Consider the following 18705-nt stretch of genomic DNA (forward strand, 5'->3'; position numbering starts at 1 on the left):
ATATATAAAAATAGAATTTCTCATAAAAATAAACTCATCGTAACAACATTTTTTCGTTCTTTTAATTTTAAAATAACTCAGACAGTTTTTATGGGAAATTAAATTCTCAACGAAAAATTCCCATGATGTTTTCCTTTAATTCTACTCATTATCGAGATAATTAGACATTTAACAGATGAGAGAACAATATATTGTTTTAATAAATGAGAGGACATTTTAAAAAATTTAATTTTCAAGTGATTGATTTTCCTCGTCATCTTTGCCATCAGTTATCTCAGTAATGAGTGGATTTAGGGGAAAATGTCATAAGACTTTTTTTATTGAAAATTTAATTCTCTAAAAAAAAGTTCTATAATATTTTTACCTAGCTCCACTCGTTATGTCAATAATTCAACATTTAACAAACCTGAAAAATTCTATTTCGATTAAATTCATAAATTGAAGAAAAAACAATTTATCAATTTAAAAACTTAACAAAAAGTTTCATTATAACAAAATCTATACAATCCGCACTTCAAAAACAGATTTCTTCGTTCTTCTAATTGAAAAATAAACACTAAAATAAAGATAATTAAAAAATAAAGTCCAAAGTCAAAAAAAAAACTTACAAAAAAAATTCTGAAACTATAGGAAATAAAAAAACTCCACAACCAATTTCCCTCGCATTTCCCCCCCAAAATTACCTAGAGTAAAAAAAAAACCTGTCGAATGCAAAATACCGAGTGGAAAAAATTCTCCTCCCATTCCCCTTTGCGTATAAATTTTAATATGAGGTTATTGCAGGCTCTGAGCATCGTGGATTTTATTAGTGTGGAAGGTAGTTTTGTAGGTGGCAAGGCGTGCATGAAAACCCCGTGAGTCTGCATCGACCGCAGTAGCAAAAAAAAAAAAAAAATTGCAAAAGCAAGAAAAAAACTCGAGGGAAAAAAAAATGAAAACGCGCGTATCACGGTTGAGCTAGTTTGAACGCATTTTCTCCCGTGATATTCCGCATGCATCACGATATAAACACCCGTGTATTAGTTACAATGGACTAGGGGTTGGAGGGGGCTGAAGGGAGTTAGCCTCAGGGAGCGTGATATAATCCCACAGAGTTTCATCTGTTATAGCACTTTGTCTCCCAGGAGTGAATGAGAGACAGTCCGGTGGGACATTAGGTCGATATCTCCAACCGGCATTACAAACTCGGTACAACGTTTGTAAATTGGGTCAATCGACGAAACATCCGGTATTTATATCGACGGAATCAACTTAAATAGATGGGAATTGTAATTTTTATTGGGAATAAGGAAATTAGAAAAACTGGGGGGGTTTTTCCCTTTTTATGCGGGCTGATTGGGCGATGGGATTTTAATGAGCTGGCGGTTATTTTGAAGGGAAAGAGAGGAGCGTTGAAATGACGGGTCAGTGGGGGGATTCGACTCTGCCGATGCCGAGATATTCAAAATTTGAGATTGTTGTGTGTGCAATTTTTCATGATTTTTGGAATCTTTGTTTTGGTTTTTTGGAATTTGTGGGAGAACGGGGGACATATCAGCAAAACTTTCTAGGGATGATTTGAACTTCTTGAAAATAGGAAAATTTTGAGCACTCAGAGCCCCCCCTAGACCCCCTAGATCCCCAGATATACTGAATCAAAGACCATCATTTATTTTCCACTCCCTTTTTAAATTTTCTTACCCTTCCGTTTTTTGCAAATAACTCGAAAACAGTTCTCCACACGACTAAAATCTCCCGCAAACAAAATGAACTCCTCGAAATCCCAAAAATTTTGAGCATCTACCGCCCCCCATGACCCCTCTAGATCCCCAAAAATCTCCAATCAAAAATCATAATTCATTCCCTACTCCCTCTTCAAATTGTCCTTACCCTCCCTTTCGTTTTCCACGATTAGCTCGTGAACCGTTTTCCTACCCATAAAACCCCCCGCAAACAAAATGAACCCCTCGAAAATCCAAAAATTTTGAGCATCTACCGTCCTCCCTAGCCCCCCTAGATCCCCAAAAATCCCCAATCAAAAAAAAATCGCAAAAACTAAAAAAAAAAAGCCAAGCACCGACCATCTCCCCTAATCCGCATCGCCCAGAAAACCTCATCTGAAATCATCACCCTCCCCTCCGCCCCCTTACCCTCTCCCCCTTCCGCCCTCTCGCCCCTCAAATATGGCAGAGGCGCGGCGGTGGCTGCGCAGTGCGACCGCAAGTGGCGCCGCTGCCCCAAACTGCCGGCAAAACCCGCACACACATTTTCAGTCGCAAGGAGACCCCAGCAAGCGACGGATTGCGCGTGTTTGTATCCAATAAAAGCCACGAGATCAAATCGGCAACAATAGACAAAGCGAATAAACCCGGAGAGCACACATCCCTCGCTCGAAAAAAGGAAAAAAAGAGAAAAAAATCCCGCGAGAGATAAAGTAAAACAGTGAATTGATGTATTTTCGCGTGATACGTGCCACCGCGAGTCCCTCATTTTTTTCGTTTCTCTGTGTGTTCTGTTGGTTCTGTGTCATCCCCCGTATCCTCAGCAAATAAATAAACAAGTAATAGTGAAATTGAAAATCACGAGATACGGGGAAATACGAATTTTCGTCTGTTCAAATAATATTGTGAAGTGATAAGCGTAAAGGAGAGATATAACGAGGGAAAAACCGGTTTTATTTCGATTATTTTTTTTGTTGAGTTGTTTTGTGAAATTTTGGATTGAAATCCTTGAATAGGGGATTTTCGATTTTTTTTTTTTTTCGTTGTGGAGTTGAGTGTGTGGGAGAGGATCATTTGAGATCCATTTGTATTTTTCTGCGGAACAGTGGAGCAAAACGGCCTCAAACTGTGGGGCTCTGGGGCGTTCTTTCTTCCTCCACAAGGGATGTACTACCCTGTAAGTTGTATTTTTTATTGTTAAACATTTCGTCAATTAATTTTTAGTGCTCCAAATGCGCTCTTCACTTCAAAAACCCATTTTTCCTCGCTTATCCTATTTTTATTTTCGATTTATTCTGGCGTTTTGGGGCATCGCTGCTCCGATATGAGTGGGAATTTTTTTTTCTCACGCTTTTTGGAGATTGAATGATCATTTTTTAGCGGTTTGAGGGGATTTTTTGAGATATTTTGGGGCTTGCGAGGTGTGGAGGAGAGGTTTGGGGGGGAATTAACGGTTTTTTGGCGCTTGGGAACGCGAATTTTTGGGGAGATAAATCAACGAGGGGAGTTGAGGTTATGTTCGCTCGTGTCGCGTCGGGTACTCGACGTTCGATACTCCCTCCCTTCCTCTCTCCCCCCCGCTCCCCCCCTCCCCCCCACCCCCGGGCGGCCCCGCTCGGCGCCACAGCATGTCTGATATTTTCAAACGGCCATTGTCATTCCATCCGTCGTGTGTTTTTCTCTTTATCCTTGAAATACAGAAGGCCCCAGCGCTTGTAGCTGAGTGAAACCAGGGCTTTTTTTTGGTGGAAATGTATTTTTTTAGAGGCGAAGGATGGAGTGGCGGTGGAATTTTTGGGGTCTAGGGGGATCTAGGGGAGGCTTTTTGAGGGATGTGCAAATTTTATTCTGGTGAAAATGATGGACAAGAATTTTTGGTTTTAGACCCCTAAAAATCCCCTAAAGTGCGTTTTTAGGGGTGTTTGAATATTCTAGGGGCGTTTGAGTATTTTTTAATTGCAGGGGAACTCGTTTGAGTTTGAAAAAAAAATTATTCACTTGTTTTTGCACTTGTGACTCTTAAAAATTTCTTAGATTGATTTTTTTGATAGTTTCATGGCGCCAAAGAATCGATTTAGGGGGTTTTAGGGGTGGTAATATTTTTTAATTATATGGAAATTCACTTGAGTTTGAAAAATAATTTTTTTGCGCTTTACAGTGCCCTTAGAAATTCCCTAGATTAAATTTTTTTATAACTAACTCGGGAGAAATTCAATTTAGGGGATTCTAGGGGTGGTTAAATATTTTTTAATGGTATGGAAACTCGTTTGGATTGGAAAAAAAAATTATTTACTTTTTTTTAACACTTGTGATGGTTAAAATCCCATAGATTGATTTTTCTGATAATTTCATCTCGCCAAAGAATCGATTTAGGGGATTTTAGGGGTGTTAATATTTTTTTAATTATATGGGAACTCATTTGATTTTGAAAAAATAATTTTTATTTGCGCTTTACAATGTCCTTGGAAATTTCCTAGATTGAATTTGTTTATAACTAACTCGGGAGGAATTCAATTCAGGGGATTCTAGGGGTGCAAAAATATTTTTTAATGATATAAAGACTTTTTTGCCTTTAAAAATCTTTTGCATTGAAGTTTTTGATAATTTCAGCTCGCGAAAGATTCGATTCAGGGGGTTCTAGGGGTGTTCAAATATTATTGAATCGCTTGGAAATTGAAAAAAAAAAGTTTCTCGTTATTTTTACGCTTTTAAGACTCAAAAATCCCCTAGATTGAATTTTTTGCAAGTTTCAACTCACGAAAAATTTGATTCAAGGAATTATAAAGGTGTTAAAATATTTTCAAGTCACGTGCCAACTCGTTTGAACTTGAAAAAAAATTGTCATATATTTTTTTCATCCTTAGACCCCTAAGAGGTCCCCTAGATTGGATTTTCCGATGACAAATATTCCATTTTCAACTTGATAAAATCAATAAAATAACTTTTGTTTTTCTAATAACACTGAAAATTGTCCAGCTGAGTCGAGGAATGGTGTAAAATTTTTGGGTAATCCCCCGGGTTGAGGAATTACGGGACAAAAGGGCTTCCTTTCCAGGTAAAACTCGCCTTGAACAATTCGACAACGTGCGGGCACTGGGTCCTTTATTCCGTACCCCTCAGTTTTTCAGGTATACACGGATTGAATTTCGCACACAATGAAATGTCGACCTTTCTTCACCTCCGTGGTGCTCAAATGAGTGCATTGAGGGGATATTTTCTCCGTATAATGGTTTATTCCTTCGAGGAAGAGAATATTTAGTCGAGAATTTTCGGTTTTAATTAGTTTTTACTTCGAATTTTTCGGAGGGAAATGGAGAGGAAGCTGTTGCCACGTGCTATCGAGCGCGTGAAACCTCTCGGGGCTCACGTAACTGCTAGATTATTCAGATTCGCGGATGTATTATAATTTACGGCTGATTCTAGTTCAAATATTCATTGGCTATTTCGTTTTTCCATTCGTTGATACAATATTTTTGAACTCATCGTCTCCATTCTTGGATATCTTGTCACCCAATGGTCCGATTTCCGTGTGTCACAACTCAGTTTAAGGGTGTTTTTACGCTCTTCAAAATGAGATGTGACTCGTCGAATTTCACTCTGCCGATCTCGAGATATCGAGGGTAGAAAATCGTTATTTTTGTCTTACTCGCGTCTGCCAATTTTCCCATCATTGCCTTCGTTTTTGGCCATTTACGGGAGAACGGTTGGACACACGACCAAAAGCGACTCGAAGTCGTTTGAAGCCCTTGAAAATACGGAGATTTTGAGCACCCGGTGGACAGTGTAACCCTCGTAGCTCCGGAGATATGAGCATTTGAAAAAATGAAGAATTCTTAGAATCGAAGAATAAAAATCACAAAATGAAGATAATCACTAATTCGAGTCAATTATTCCGCAATTTATTTCTCCCTCGATAATTCCACAACTCAATATTCATCGTATTTACATCAACATTGTTTTCGTATTTTTCGCACGGTCATCTGACTATTGTGAAGACTATTTGACCAGGGATATCGCAATCTTGACCGTTAAAATTTTAATTTAGCTGTTAATTTTCCCTCGGAGTGAGTCGTAAACATCTAGTTATGAGCGTGCCTGGTTTCAAATTTAACAGAAAAACGTGATTATGCGTTGGGTGACGAGCTGGATAATGTTCACAGCTGCTTTTTCCAGACGAGACTTGGATTTCCTTCTGGATACATTCGTTGAGCAATTATTTTTACGCAATTAGTGGTGTGATAATTAATTCAGTACTCCAGATTGTTTTTGCGGTATTTTTTTTACTCAACTCGCGGGGCAGAATGAGTCGTTTTCTCCATTTTTCTTTGACACTTTATGAGCTATTGGGATAGTGTATTTAGTTTTATCTGAATGTTGAAAAGTTGAAAATAAGTTAATTTTTATTAGCTATTTTTGTAATCGCATGTTCTTTTCATGTTTTGGCCAATTTCTTGATTTTTTAAATGAGATAATTATTGTTTTTTCATCTACATCTATTGAAATGATGAAAATAGAGATGAAATTCGGGTTTTTAGAATTTTTATTTTTATTTTTTAAGACAAATTCGTGACTTGTTCCCGTTCATTTAAAATTTCCGCTTTTTAAAAAATATTTTCCTCATTTTTTGCTCAATTTTTTGTTTGTTCAAGAGATAATTTTTATTCTTCTTTTTTACATTTCTTCAAAAAATGAAAACAAGTGTGAAATTGCAGTTTTAAAAATTATTATTTTCATTTTTAAAGATAAAATCGTCACGTGTTCAGATTGATTTAAAATTTCCGTTAAAAAAAAAAATATTTTCCTCATTTTTTGGTCAATTTCTTATTCGTTCAAGAGATAATTTTTATTCTTCTTTTTACATTCCTTCAAAAGATAAAAACAAGTGTAAAATTGCAGTTTTCAAAATTATTTTTATTTTCAAAAATAAAATCGTCACTTGTACCCATTGATTTATCATTCTCCTACTTTTAACAATCACATTTTCATGATTTATGGCACACCCAGGGATCATAAAATGAGGAATTGTCGAGTGTTGGTATTCCGCTGGCACTGGGTCTCTAGGAGACGCTCGTAAATGTCCGTCCGCCGCGAAATCTTACGGGTCCTCCAATAAGCAGAAGACCCTAAATATTCCAAGGGCAGGTCTAGCAACATCTGCAACAGTCAAGTCTCACTGAAAAAAAAAATATATATTCATCCTGTTTTTCCGGTGGAGGAAGAATTTCTGAACGACGAAAAAAAATTGAATCACAAATCGATTAACTTGGTCATTCCAGAGCACCCGGCAATTTATTACGCGCTTCGATTGCCCGACAGGGTACATAACCCCTCTCCGCCCCCCCCCCCCGCAACTCTCCCCGAATCACCTCTCGCCGCAGCTGCGAAACGATCCAACCACGCAATTACCGGTGCCCTCGGTGGAGGTTCCTCTTTTCGTCCAGTCTGTTTCATTTAATTTCGCAATATTGTGACGTCCTCAGGCACGTCCCGATGTACCTGTCGGCGCATCCAGTGTGAAGACATCATTGATGATGAAATTATCGAAATTCCTGTGATTTTTATTGCATTCTTGAAACATTTACATCATTAGAATCATTAAATCATCTTTGAATTCTTTTTTTTCATCGATAACACAAATTCCCACGGCGCTTTTATTTATTAAATTATCGGATTAATTTTTTTTTGTAAGAAAACAATATTATTGAATGTCGGTTTGTTATTCGGGGGGTCAGTGTGACAGAGGTTCTTGAAAATTTTTTGCGGATTTGTTGAGCTGAGGTTTTTTGAAATTTCGTGAATAAGATTTTTATAAGTAAATAACGGAATGAGACAGTCTCCTTATGAGTTTATGGTAATTTTATATCGGTTAAGTAATTGTACATTTCCCCAGACGCAGCTGGAACACGCCAAGGAGCTTGCCTCCCTCTCTCGACAGGTCTTTTACTTGTACTCGGCGAGACACTTGGCTCTCCTCCAGCGAAATTTCGCATTGCTATAGTGATTTTCATTTCTCCTGCAACATTTACTCTAATTATATCCCGAAAAATGTGTTTCAATCTTGTCTTGGTAACGAGAAATGTCGGGAGGATGAACACAAAATTGCTGACGAGGCAGAAATTTTTTTTTTTTGCGAAAAATGAATGTAGAGAAAAATTCAGATAACTGTTTTTTCATTTTCATTAGTCAAAAAAATGATGAGGGTCAAACGGGAGAGACGGGTGGAGGGTCAATTTTTTCAAGGGTTAAACGGGAGAGTCGAGTGAAGTGACCTTTTTGATCCCTCTGTCTGTCGCTCCCGTTTGACCCTCAAGACTGTTTGATCCTTAAACAAAGAAGGGGTCGAACGGGAGAGGCGAGCAGAGTGATCAGGGTCTAATGGGAGAGACGAGCGAAATGACCTCGACCCCTCCACCTGTCTCTCTCATTTGACCCTCAAGAAAGTTTGTTCCTTTCGATCCCTTCCGCCTGTCTCTCCCGTTTGACCTTCAAGAGTGACCCTTCAACAACGAAAAGGGTCAACCGGGAGAGACAAGCGGATGATTAAATTTTCTCAAGGATTAAACGGGAGAGACGAGCATAGGAGTGAGAAGGGTCGAACCTTTTTAAGGGTCTAATGGGAGAGATCAGTGGAGTGACCTTCTTGAAGTGACCTTGACCTCTCGGCCTGTCTCTCCCATTTGACCCTCAAGACTATTTGACCTTTAAACAACGAAAAGGGTCAATCGGGAGACAGGTAGAGGGTCAAATTTTGTTAAGGGTTAAACGGGAGAGACGAGCAAAGTAGTCGGAAGGGCCGAACGTCCTTGAGGGTCTAATGGGAGAGACGAGTGAAGTGACCTTCTTGACCCTTTCGTCTATCTCTCCCATTTGACCTTCAAACAATGAAATTCACTACCGCTTCACTTTGCCCCGGCCTCCCCCATTATTTTTATCTGTAAAATTTCTGTCCTTCAGTTCGCATGATTTAATGGAGACGAGAATCCCGGCTTTTGCCAGTGTCTGAACCCTCCGAGTGGAGTATATTTCATCATCCAAGGGTAGCGTGAAAATACTGATGTCACGTTGTATTTCATTTCCCCTCTCTTTTATCTCTCTATTTCAAGTTCTCGCACTTATTCCGGAAAAACGCGTTCTCCCGCACATGTGTGTGAGCCAACAATTGTGTACGTGAATCGTACACTAGGGGTACCGTTACGTCGCCATCGAGCGTGAACCCTTCGTCATCCCAGTGATTCACGAGTAGACGCCGCTTTCATTCCATTCTTCTTGGCTCCGTTTTTTTCCTCTCATTGCTTTTCTTCCCTCGGAAGAATAAAAAAAACCCTTTCTTCTTCATCGCGACAACTACAAATGCACGTTCCCACGTGTCTGTACAGTTCCTTTGTGCTTTCGCCACATGAAAATAGTTTTTTTTTCCGCTATTGAGGGAGCTAGATGATCAGTGGAATACGCTACAGCCAGTGGGGAAAATTACTGACGGGTAGTTGTCAATCTTTTCATAAATTCGTAGCAAATTTCATTGTGAAAAGAATGATCAAGTAATATTTCTTTTTGGTCCAAAAGTTTCGTCTTAGGCGTGTGCGATAATTTTTAATTGTTCATAACTCCCCATTCGCAGAGTGAAATTTCAAAAATTTTCGGTCATTTTGAAGATTTATTCATAAACTTCAAACACCTTTAATTTTATTCAAATCGCATCATTTTTGCTTAGAACAAATTAATTTATCGTTTCTGTGTCTAGAAGCTTCTTAGGCGTGTGCGATAATTTTTAATTGTTCATAACTCCCCATCCGCAGAGTAAAATTTCAAAAATTTTCAGTCATTTTGAAGATTTATTCATAAACTCCCTGCATCTCCAAATTCATTGAAATTCCACCGTTTTGCCCCACCTTTTCTACTGCTTGCAGTTAAACCTAAAGAAGAATTCAAATTCATTCGTTCCTCCACACACTCTTCCCCGTAGAAAATTTTCCCCTTCACAATTCCATTCAAAACTTGGCAACCTAAAATTTATTTATAAACTCCGTAAAGAGAGTTTGAAACATTTCTCCTCAAAAATTGTTTCGAATCTCGCCTTAACCGCCAACAAAAACTTCCTCAAATAAAAAAAAAACGGAGAAATACTGTCGAACGTTTGATGGAATCGTAGTTTGGCAAGTTTTACGACGTATTTTCGGTCCACCAAAGGGGGTTGATTTTATGTTATCCCCCCAGTATCATTTACTCATGCATACTGCGCGGTATCCACTGACTCACGTATGTAACCCCCCCTCCCCTTCCCCTCGAAAACGTTTATGTGTACTTTGAGTACGTAAAAGGCATGCTGGCGAGAGAGCGCCCAGCAGCCTCCGGGTGAGAGTATCGATCCAATGGAGTCGCAGCTTCTCTTTAAGTCATCCGGGAGCACACCCCGGACCAAACGGCCTCGCGCACACCGACGCCATCATGACGCGGTGTTTTCAAAGCTGTTTAAAAATTTTCTTCACCACCTTCTTCGTTCACCCAGAGAATCGATGAAAAACCAAAACAAATGTACTGATTTAAAAGAAAAATTCTGGAGACAATTTTTCGAATTTTGTGCTGGGGGGATAATTAGGAAAAATTTGGGATTTTTTTTTACTGTATTACCGACTGGGTCACGACCCTGACCTTCGGTCGGCCATAGAAATTCGCGCAATCTCACTCTCGTTTCTCTTTCGTCTCGTTTCATTTTCAGTCGTCTTATCAGGTGTTCTGGCTTATCGGCTTGGATTTTTGGGAATTATTGAAGTTAGAAATGTGTAGTTTATGGGATTTTTATGACTCTTTGGTGATTTTCTAGAGAAAATACTTGACGGTTGACAAGTCTACCCGCAGATAAATCTACCAGCCTATTCTACCGATGATGGTTATAAAACCAATGGGTGGCACAGAAGGGGCATTTCATGGAAAATCTGTCAATCAACTCTACTAATTATGCCTATTCAATTTTTTTACAATGATGATGATTGGTAGATTTATGGGAAATCTACCTGGCGCGTCTACCAATGATTCCCATTCAATTTTTTTAAAGAACAGATTTATGGATAATTCGTCAGTTGAGTTTACCAACTTTGACGTTCATTTTTTTTAACGAATGACCATAATTTATAGAGTTGACAGTAAAATCTACCAGTCGCATCTACCAGTTGGCTTTTTAAATTGACTACCGCCCAAGTCGATCAACTGAACCCATCTCATTTTTTCGGAAGGGAAGGATAAATATGATGAGATAATTGGTAGAATTTTCTGTTAGAGGCAATGGGTAGACTTGGTTGGTAGATCTCACCGGTAGACTTACTATCAACTCTGCCCGTTATAACTTCTATTTTTTATATTAACAAATGAATACAATTGAATAATTCGCAGACTCCACCGATGGACTTTATTGGTAGACTCTACCGGTAGAGTTACTGTCATCTCTACCAATTATACTCGTTGACACACGGTAGACTTGATGGTAGATGCGCATGTGGGTAGACTTGTCATGTTTACGAAATTCAGGGCAGCCATGATCGCACAATATTTGATTCTTCTTCGGTAGACTCGACACTCGGTAGATTTACCACAACCCCCACATAGATTGGTAGACTTTACCACTTGGGGTATAAAACCTACCTCTTCAATCGCCCATAACTCGACATCGGCAGAGTGAATTTAGACAATTTTTTTTTCATTTCAAAGGTATTTCTTCAACCTTCAAAACGAGACGTATCCCATCGAAATCGTATCGTTTCAATCACCAGATACCGACTATTTTAGCCAGCCCATTCTACCTCATCATCTCCTAATGACTTTTTCATTCGGTTTCATCTCAATTCGTTCTCCTTTGGTAGAATTGAATTTCAGTACTCGAATTAAACTGAATCAACCAATTCTTTCATTACTATTGAGCACAAATGTTGAGGGGGGAGATAATGACGGGGTCATCGTCGAGGGTATCAGTACTTTGAACTCATAAATCGTGTGGGAATTTCAACGTTTTAGTACCGGCACAAAGAGACCAGTGTTTTAGTACCAACAGCCGCTGTTTCTTTTTCGCACTCAAGATAAAAATGAAAACAGTGAAAAATTGTTGAATATTTCGCGTCCGAAGGTCACGTGGCTTCACACAGTCAAGGAGCCATTGAAATTTATTTTTTATGAGTTGATGATTTTTTTTCCTCCAATGAATGGAATTTTTTTAAAATCAGATTTTTTTTTAATTTGGAAAATTGAGGAGAGAAATTTATTGCATTTTTTTTTTCTTTTAAAAGTGGCTTTCTTTGATTTTACTCGGGCAGTGGAAGCCAATCTTGATATCGGGAAAGATCTCGGGGCTATATAATCTGGAGACATGTGTGTGTGAGTGTGTGTGTGTGGGACTGCCGGATGGCAGAGATCCCCTCGAGACGGGTTTTATTCCCTCGTGCCATATTGGATCACGGGCTGGGCTCTTGGAGATTTGACCGTGCCCACCGGAAGGGCCTTCCTCATTTTTCTTTTTTCGGTATTTTCGTCGGCTTTGAGACACACTGATTCCAATCATCGAGTGAAATTCAATCCAATTTTTCATTGTTAAGACTGCCTCCGGGTGGCTATTCCATTTTTCACAGGTGTATCGAATTTTTTTTTCAATGTTTTTCGGTTTTTATTTGTTTCAGGTAAGTGGACTCAATGATTATAGCTGTGGTATTCGGGTGAGTCAGTGCAGATGTTGAAGAGAGTGGAGGAATTGTTTCTGTTGCCATGTGGTAACACGTGATTGATGGAATTGATTTTTTTTTGTTTATTTTGGGTTTATCTTCGGAACAACTGAATTTAGGGGAAAATGTTGCGAGAATTTTTTGTAGAGAATTAAATTTTCTTGAAGAAATCTCTTATCAGTTTTTTCGCTAAATCCACTCATTACTGAGATAATTGATGACGAAGATAATGCGAGAAATCAATTTTTTGAAAATTGCATCAAAATAATTTTTTTTTCAAATGTCTAATTATCTCAGCAATGAGTGGAATTAGGGCAAAATATGACAAGAAATTTTTTTTAGAGAATCGAATTTCCTATAAAAAATGTCGAGTGGTATTTTCCTCTAAACCCACTCATTAATTAGATAATCGATTTTGAAAGTATGAAAAAATTTGTTTCGAACTGAGGGTCAGGCGACCTTCAAGGATTATTGCTTGAGGATTATTGTTTAATCCTCGGAAGTATTTGCCCCTCAGCCAGAAGCAAAGAAAAAAATCTGAGCTGTGAAAAACAATAAAAAAATCAATTCATCCACGAAGATAACGTAATATTCGTAAATGCACATTCCAATATCCAATTTCGATGCATTTTAAGACCCTATCTCTCGCAACATTTTCGCAGCGTCAATCGTTATACGTATGTATAACCTGAAAGGGAGGGTATATATGAGCTTATCGTAGTTTCCACTTGGGGGATCGATATCACAAGCATGCGCCTGTCCTTTTATGTCTGTCCCACTCAAACCGCTCTCATGTACCCTCTTACAACACACTGAGAGGGTAGAGGGAGGCCAGCATATTCAATGCTTATCGACAGTATCTAGAAACCAGTAATTGGATGCCATAATATCTCTTTTATCTTGGGACAATAAAAAAATGCATTGCTCCATCGTATCATTTTTCCGCGGTATAATGAGAACTCGGTAAAGGGCCTGGGGTCGATAATCACCCCAAGATGCATTTTATTGAATAAAATGGGGTGAAAATTTGCAAAATTCAATGGAACAGATGAATTCAGTTGAATTTCTTCCTCGTGAATAATTTTTTCCCGACTATTGCTGTCTCATACAATCAATTATCAATATTTCACATGTCCTCTGGGGTCGCCAATGACCCCCAATATTTTTTATCAACACAGACAAAGACCCCCAACGAGTTCTGCAATTGTAATTCTCACGAAAGATGAATTAACTTAATGAACAACTCCATAAACTTTCACTTTTAGTTATTTCCCCGTTGTTAATTGTTGGATAATTGTCTCGACATTGTGAAACATAATTTAATGTATCAAAACGTGAATCTAATATTCAAAATTTACGTGGGGCACATTTTCCCCCTGTGGTTTTGAGCGATAAATTTTGTGAAAGCTTACGGTAGGAGTCTCTACCGTTAGATATAAGTGAGTAAATGGGACGGGCCGGGGGGGGGGGGGGGGGGGGGGGNGCAGTGAGGAAATGCAGCGTTTATGGCGTCTCTCCACAACAGATTCTCATTTTCCCCAATAAATTAGGGTAGAAGGACGAAGAAAAAAGCCGTTGAAAAGCCGCAAAGTAACTTTTGCTCCTGTTAATTCCGGCCCTTTTCCCCCTAGAACTCAATCAATTTTAATTTTTTTTTTCCTGCTGTTGGCCAATGTCTTTTTTTCTTCCTTCAACCTCGCGAGGGAATTCCAAGAACGAGAGATGAGATTTTACTCTCATCCGTCTAGTGCCTTGTGGCAGGTTTTGTAACTCGCACACACGAATTCTCAATCCATTTCATCCTCGTGTCGACCTTCAAACCGTTCCCTTACCTGTTAAATCCTCCACTTTCCTTGTGGCCTCTCCTCACTGTGCCCCAGAGAGGCTGTTATTATAATTCCAGACCTGCGAATTAAATCGTTCGTCATGAAGGTGAACCGTTAATCAAAGGCCCTTCCTTTTTCTCTGTCGTAATTTTTTTTTTTTTAGAAAAATAGAAGATAATGCGTGGACTTGAAATTTTGAGACTACACTGAGAGAAAAACGACAAAGTTCTCAGACAAGTCCTGCTTGTGCCGTGAAAATAGTTTTTTGAAAATTATCAAAAGAGGATTTTTTTTGTGCCAAACGTGCAGAGGAGAGTGCGCCGGAATGAAAAATTTTTGTCGCAAAAGTAGATTTAGTAGTGTTTGTTTTTCTCTCAGTGTATGGTCCCTCAAAAAACTGTTGACTTTTTGTAATTTTTCGGGATAAAAATCACTTTTTGGATTCTTCAGGCAATAAATTAATCCTCTGGAGTAATTCTCAACTCTCCAGAACCAGTTGAGGAATGGGGGGCCTCGGGGCACACCCAGAGCCTCGCAATAACACTCATTACTTCCTCCAGTGTGAAAATTAAAAAATCCTTAATTAAATTCCCATTATTTTCCGATTATTCACGGCGAAATAACAAAAACTCGTGAGAGTGAATTTTTCATCGATAAATCTGCGGTAAACACGGGATTATCGTTCGTCTGGTCGGTTTCTACTGATATTTCGTGGGGTCAAACGTCGAAAATAATTTTCCGATGTCGTTGAAATAGAAGGGAGATTGTAATTCCATAAACTCAAATTACCGAAACCCAATATTTTCATAATTTTTGCATTTATCGCGAAAACTATGTATTTTAGACCAAAACATCTCAGGACCTTTTTTGTAGAGAATTCAATTTCCTACAAAAAATGTTGTGTCACATTTTCCCCTAAAACCCTTCACCCTCGAAATAATTGCATATTTAACAGAATAAGCCCTAAAAAGGCGATTCATTCGCTTTAATTGTTCATTAAAAAAATCAACATTTTTTTTTTTTTTTTTAATAAATTCCATCCATTTTGTACCATTGCCAAATTCAAATACTTCTCACCCCCTCCAGCCGAAACATCCACCGAAGCGAATTTTTTTCCGTTAAATAAATATTTAATGTTTTCTCTCGCCATTGGCGCCCATTGGATAAAATAAATCGACTCTACGAGGCACTCGGGAGCCGAATGAAACCCCTCCTCCCCCTTCGTAGAATTACTATTTCATGGTAGTCCAAGAGGTGGAGAAGAAACTTGGATGCATAACGAATGTTTTTACCATTATATTTTTTTTTACTTTGACTCTCGTCTCTCTGTTGCTCCTTTCCTCGCGCGACTGGATTTTTCCTTCTTCTCTACCTAGGATTCAACGGGTTACCTTTGGCGTACTCCCAGGCATCGGTAAACGACTGCCCGTAGATCGTCTGAATAATTCATTGGGGTCTCTCTGCGAATATACCGATCGCATCTTCAATGCTTCAAGGCTTATCCTATAACCAGACGGGTAACACACTGGTTTGCGAGCTTGAATTTTATTTTCCTTTCAAAGTTTTCGATTGGGATTACGGGTAAAGCATGTGCAATACGTGGGGTGAATTATTTTTTGGATATTTTGGGGAAAGAGAGGATAGGATAATTTTTCTTCTTGGGTTTTAATATCGTAACTCTGATTTTGGTCTCCCTGTGGGCTCGGGAGGGAGGCGCGAGAGGTGGGGCATAACGGCGCGATTTAAATGAAATTGAAGGTTTTTGCGGTTTATGACAAGAGCTTGAAAATGACTCAAGATTTTTTTAATTTCACTCTGCGGATGTCGAGTTATGGACAATTGAAAATTATCGCACACGCCTAGGACGCTCCGGGCAGAAATCCTGTTCTTTGATGTGATCTGACTAAAAATGATGCGATTTGAATAAATTTGTAGACACTTAATGTGTATGAAGACAGCTTTAAAACGACTCAAGATTTTTTTAATTTCACTCTGCGAATGTCAAGTTATGGACAGAATTAGAAATAATCGCACACGTCTAAGACGAATCTTTTAAATAAGAAGAATTGCTCTCGATTACTTCACTTTTCAATATTGAACCATCCTCTCCTAAATATCAGAATATTCTCTCCTCGTTATGCCCCCCAAAAAAAAAATCACTAGTTCTGAAATTTGATCTGAAACCGAGCGAAAATATTTCGGAAATCGATTCAACGAATTTTGACATCTGACAAATTGGATCGTCATCAGTTTTTCCCTCTCGTGTCAGGAAGTAATGCACAGAGGAGTGACAGGACTAGAGTTGGATGGTATGAAATGAAAAAAAAAAATTGAAGAAATGAAAATAACGTAGACCCAGTAGCCTCGGCAGCCCCCGGAAATAGGCAACTCGACAGAGACCGGATTATCGGGTGGAATTGAGTTTGTCGATCGTTCGATCCATCGATTCCACCCTTTTTTCCCCACCTCTCGCTCCCTCGGTGCCTTCAACATGTGTATTTTGCTTCAGTGAACTTTCTGACTGCGCTTGGGACACGTTGCGACACCGGAAACCGACTACTTAATGCTTAAACCCTGTGCCGACGCGTCTGGAATAATAATTCCGAGCCGTCCGAGATTTTTAGTCGTTGTAAAAAATGCAGTAAAAAATTTTTCAGTCGTAGGCTAAAAATTTACAGACATGCGAAGGCCCTCGGAGTCATTTCTGCCATCGGAAAATAATTTTTGAGTGATGTTTTTCGAATTAACGAAAATATTGATGACAAATGACTTGACGGCTGTTTCTCCAGATGAACGTGTGATGTCGAGAAAAAAATCGAGTTTTGTATTTCACGGAGTTGATTTGGCGTTTATGTTTCACTTGTAATAGCCCGTGGAACTTCCTCAAGGCCCTCTAACGAAGCTAATTGGGTGTAACGACTCTGTCGTTGGTTGCTTGCACATAGACCTCCCGGTATTCCAGCATAAAACGTCTGTCTTCCTTTCATCCACGAAAAACCCCGTTGTTTATTCACAAAATGAGACGAGTGAGGGATTGAATATGTATGTGTGATGAGTGCGCCATATCTCAGCTCTGGATGAGAAGTTTTGAGAATAGCCTTGCCTTTGTACCAGAAAACCCGTCCCCTTTCATTCTTACCCACATCTGGGTCACAGATCCTCATCTTTTATCCCTTTTTCATGCTTTAAATCCATTCTGAATTGCCAGTTTTTCGAGGAAACCATTAAGATGCCTTGAAATATTAAACGGAAGATATTAATTTCGAGAGGAAGGGGCATTAGATTTGACGGAGGAATGAATTTGGTGGACAAAGCCGAAATATGGTAGTAGGAAAAATCATTGGCGAAAGCTTCTGTTGAGGCGTGTGCGATAATTTTTAATTATTCATAACTTAACATCCGCTGAGTGAAATTAAAAAAATCTTGAGTCATTTTAAAGCTTTTCCCATGAGTTTTTAACATCTCCAAATTTATTTAAATCGCATCATTTTTAGGCAGATCCAATCAATAAACAGTTTTCGCATCAAAAGCTTTCTAGGCGTGCGCAGTAATTTTCAATTGTCCATAAGTCGACATCTGCTGAGTGAAATTTAAAAAATCTTGAGTCATTTTAAAGCTCTTTTTATAAACTCTTCACATCTGCAAATTTATTTACATCGCACCGTTTTGCCCCCCCCCCTTATCCGTACAATCGTACAGATGAAATTTATAATAAGGACAATTCATCTCATGATTTTATATTCTTCTCGTGTGGAAACAAACGTTGAACGCTCTATCCTTCATCCATGGCCCACATGGCCTGATACATGAAGCGATTTTCCATTCGAGCGAGTTGCTACGAATTACAGTCAATTAAGCCCTCCCCTCATCCCATTGCCACTTGAAAAAAAAAAAAAATCTCCATCTCACTCCGACAATTCACCTCTTTGTCGAGTATGTGTGGATGATTCCAACACAAATGGCGGCGTTGATGGTTTTTGATTGGCCGGAAGTGACGTCACGCATCACACAGCAGACAGTGGCACGCCATTCGCGCAATTTTTATGCATTGAGTATATGGTAACGGGAATTTCCGGGTGGAAATGAACTTGAAATTACGTTTTTCATTCTTTCGCGATTTTACACATAACAATTTTACTCATTGATGATAAAATTCCGATCCTCGATGGAAATTCAAAAATTGTTGAGACGATCTCTTTTTTGGTGATCGCCATCTGTTGGTTGTGTTTTTATTCACCCAGAAGTTGGATGTTTTTTTTCACAACTCCAGATGCAGGGATAGACGATATTTAGTGGTTCGGTTAGTAGCTCTCGAGAGTTGCCTTTGTTGTTTGGGTATATGGGCACTCTGCCAAAATCCGTCCTCCGGGTTTCGTTACCGGAGGGGAGGGGGGCTCCCTTCGGCCACGGCTCGTCGCCATTGTATACTAACCGCGGCACGAAAACCAGTCCCTCTAAACAACTAAATACTCTGGG

At 39.0% G+C, this 18705-nt stretch overlaps 1 protein-coding gene across 3 annotated transcripts in view; it reads left to right on the forward strand.

Moving 5' to 3' along the window:
- Positions 1-2263: 2263 nt before the first annotated feature.
- Positions 2264-18705, forward strand: part of LOC107037412 (RNA binding protein fox-1 homolog 2) — an 84412-nt gene continuing 67970 nt past the window's right edge. For 2 of the 3 annotated variants that reach the window (XM_015255958.1, XM_015255959.1), the window contains exons 1-2: positions 2264-2877; positions 12362-12397. In XM_015255958.1, the coding sequence (XP_015111444.1) occupies positions 2866-2877; positions 12362-12397 (48 nt within the window). In that variant the 5' untranslated portion in view covers positions 2264-2865. The remainder of the gene's footprint in view (positions 2878-12361; positions 12398-18705) is intronic. The other variant, XM_015255960.1, reaches the window with a different exon arrangement.

This window comes from Diachasma alloeum, unplaced genomic scaffold (assembly GCF_001412515.2).
Source record: "Diachasma alloeum isolate Michigan unplaced genomic scaffold, Dall2.0 Dall_scaffold_00219, whole genome shotgun sequence".
Classification (NCBI taxonomy): Eukaryota; Metazoa; Arthropoda; class Insecta; order Hymenoptera; family Braconidae; genus Diachasma; species Diachasma alloeum.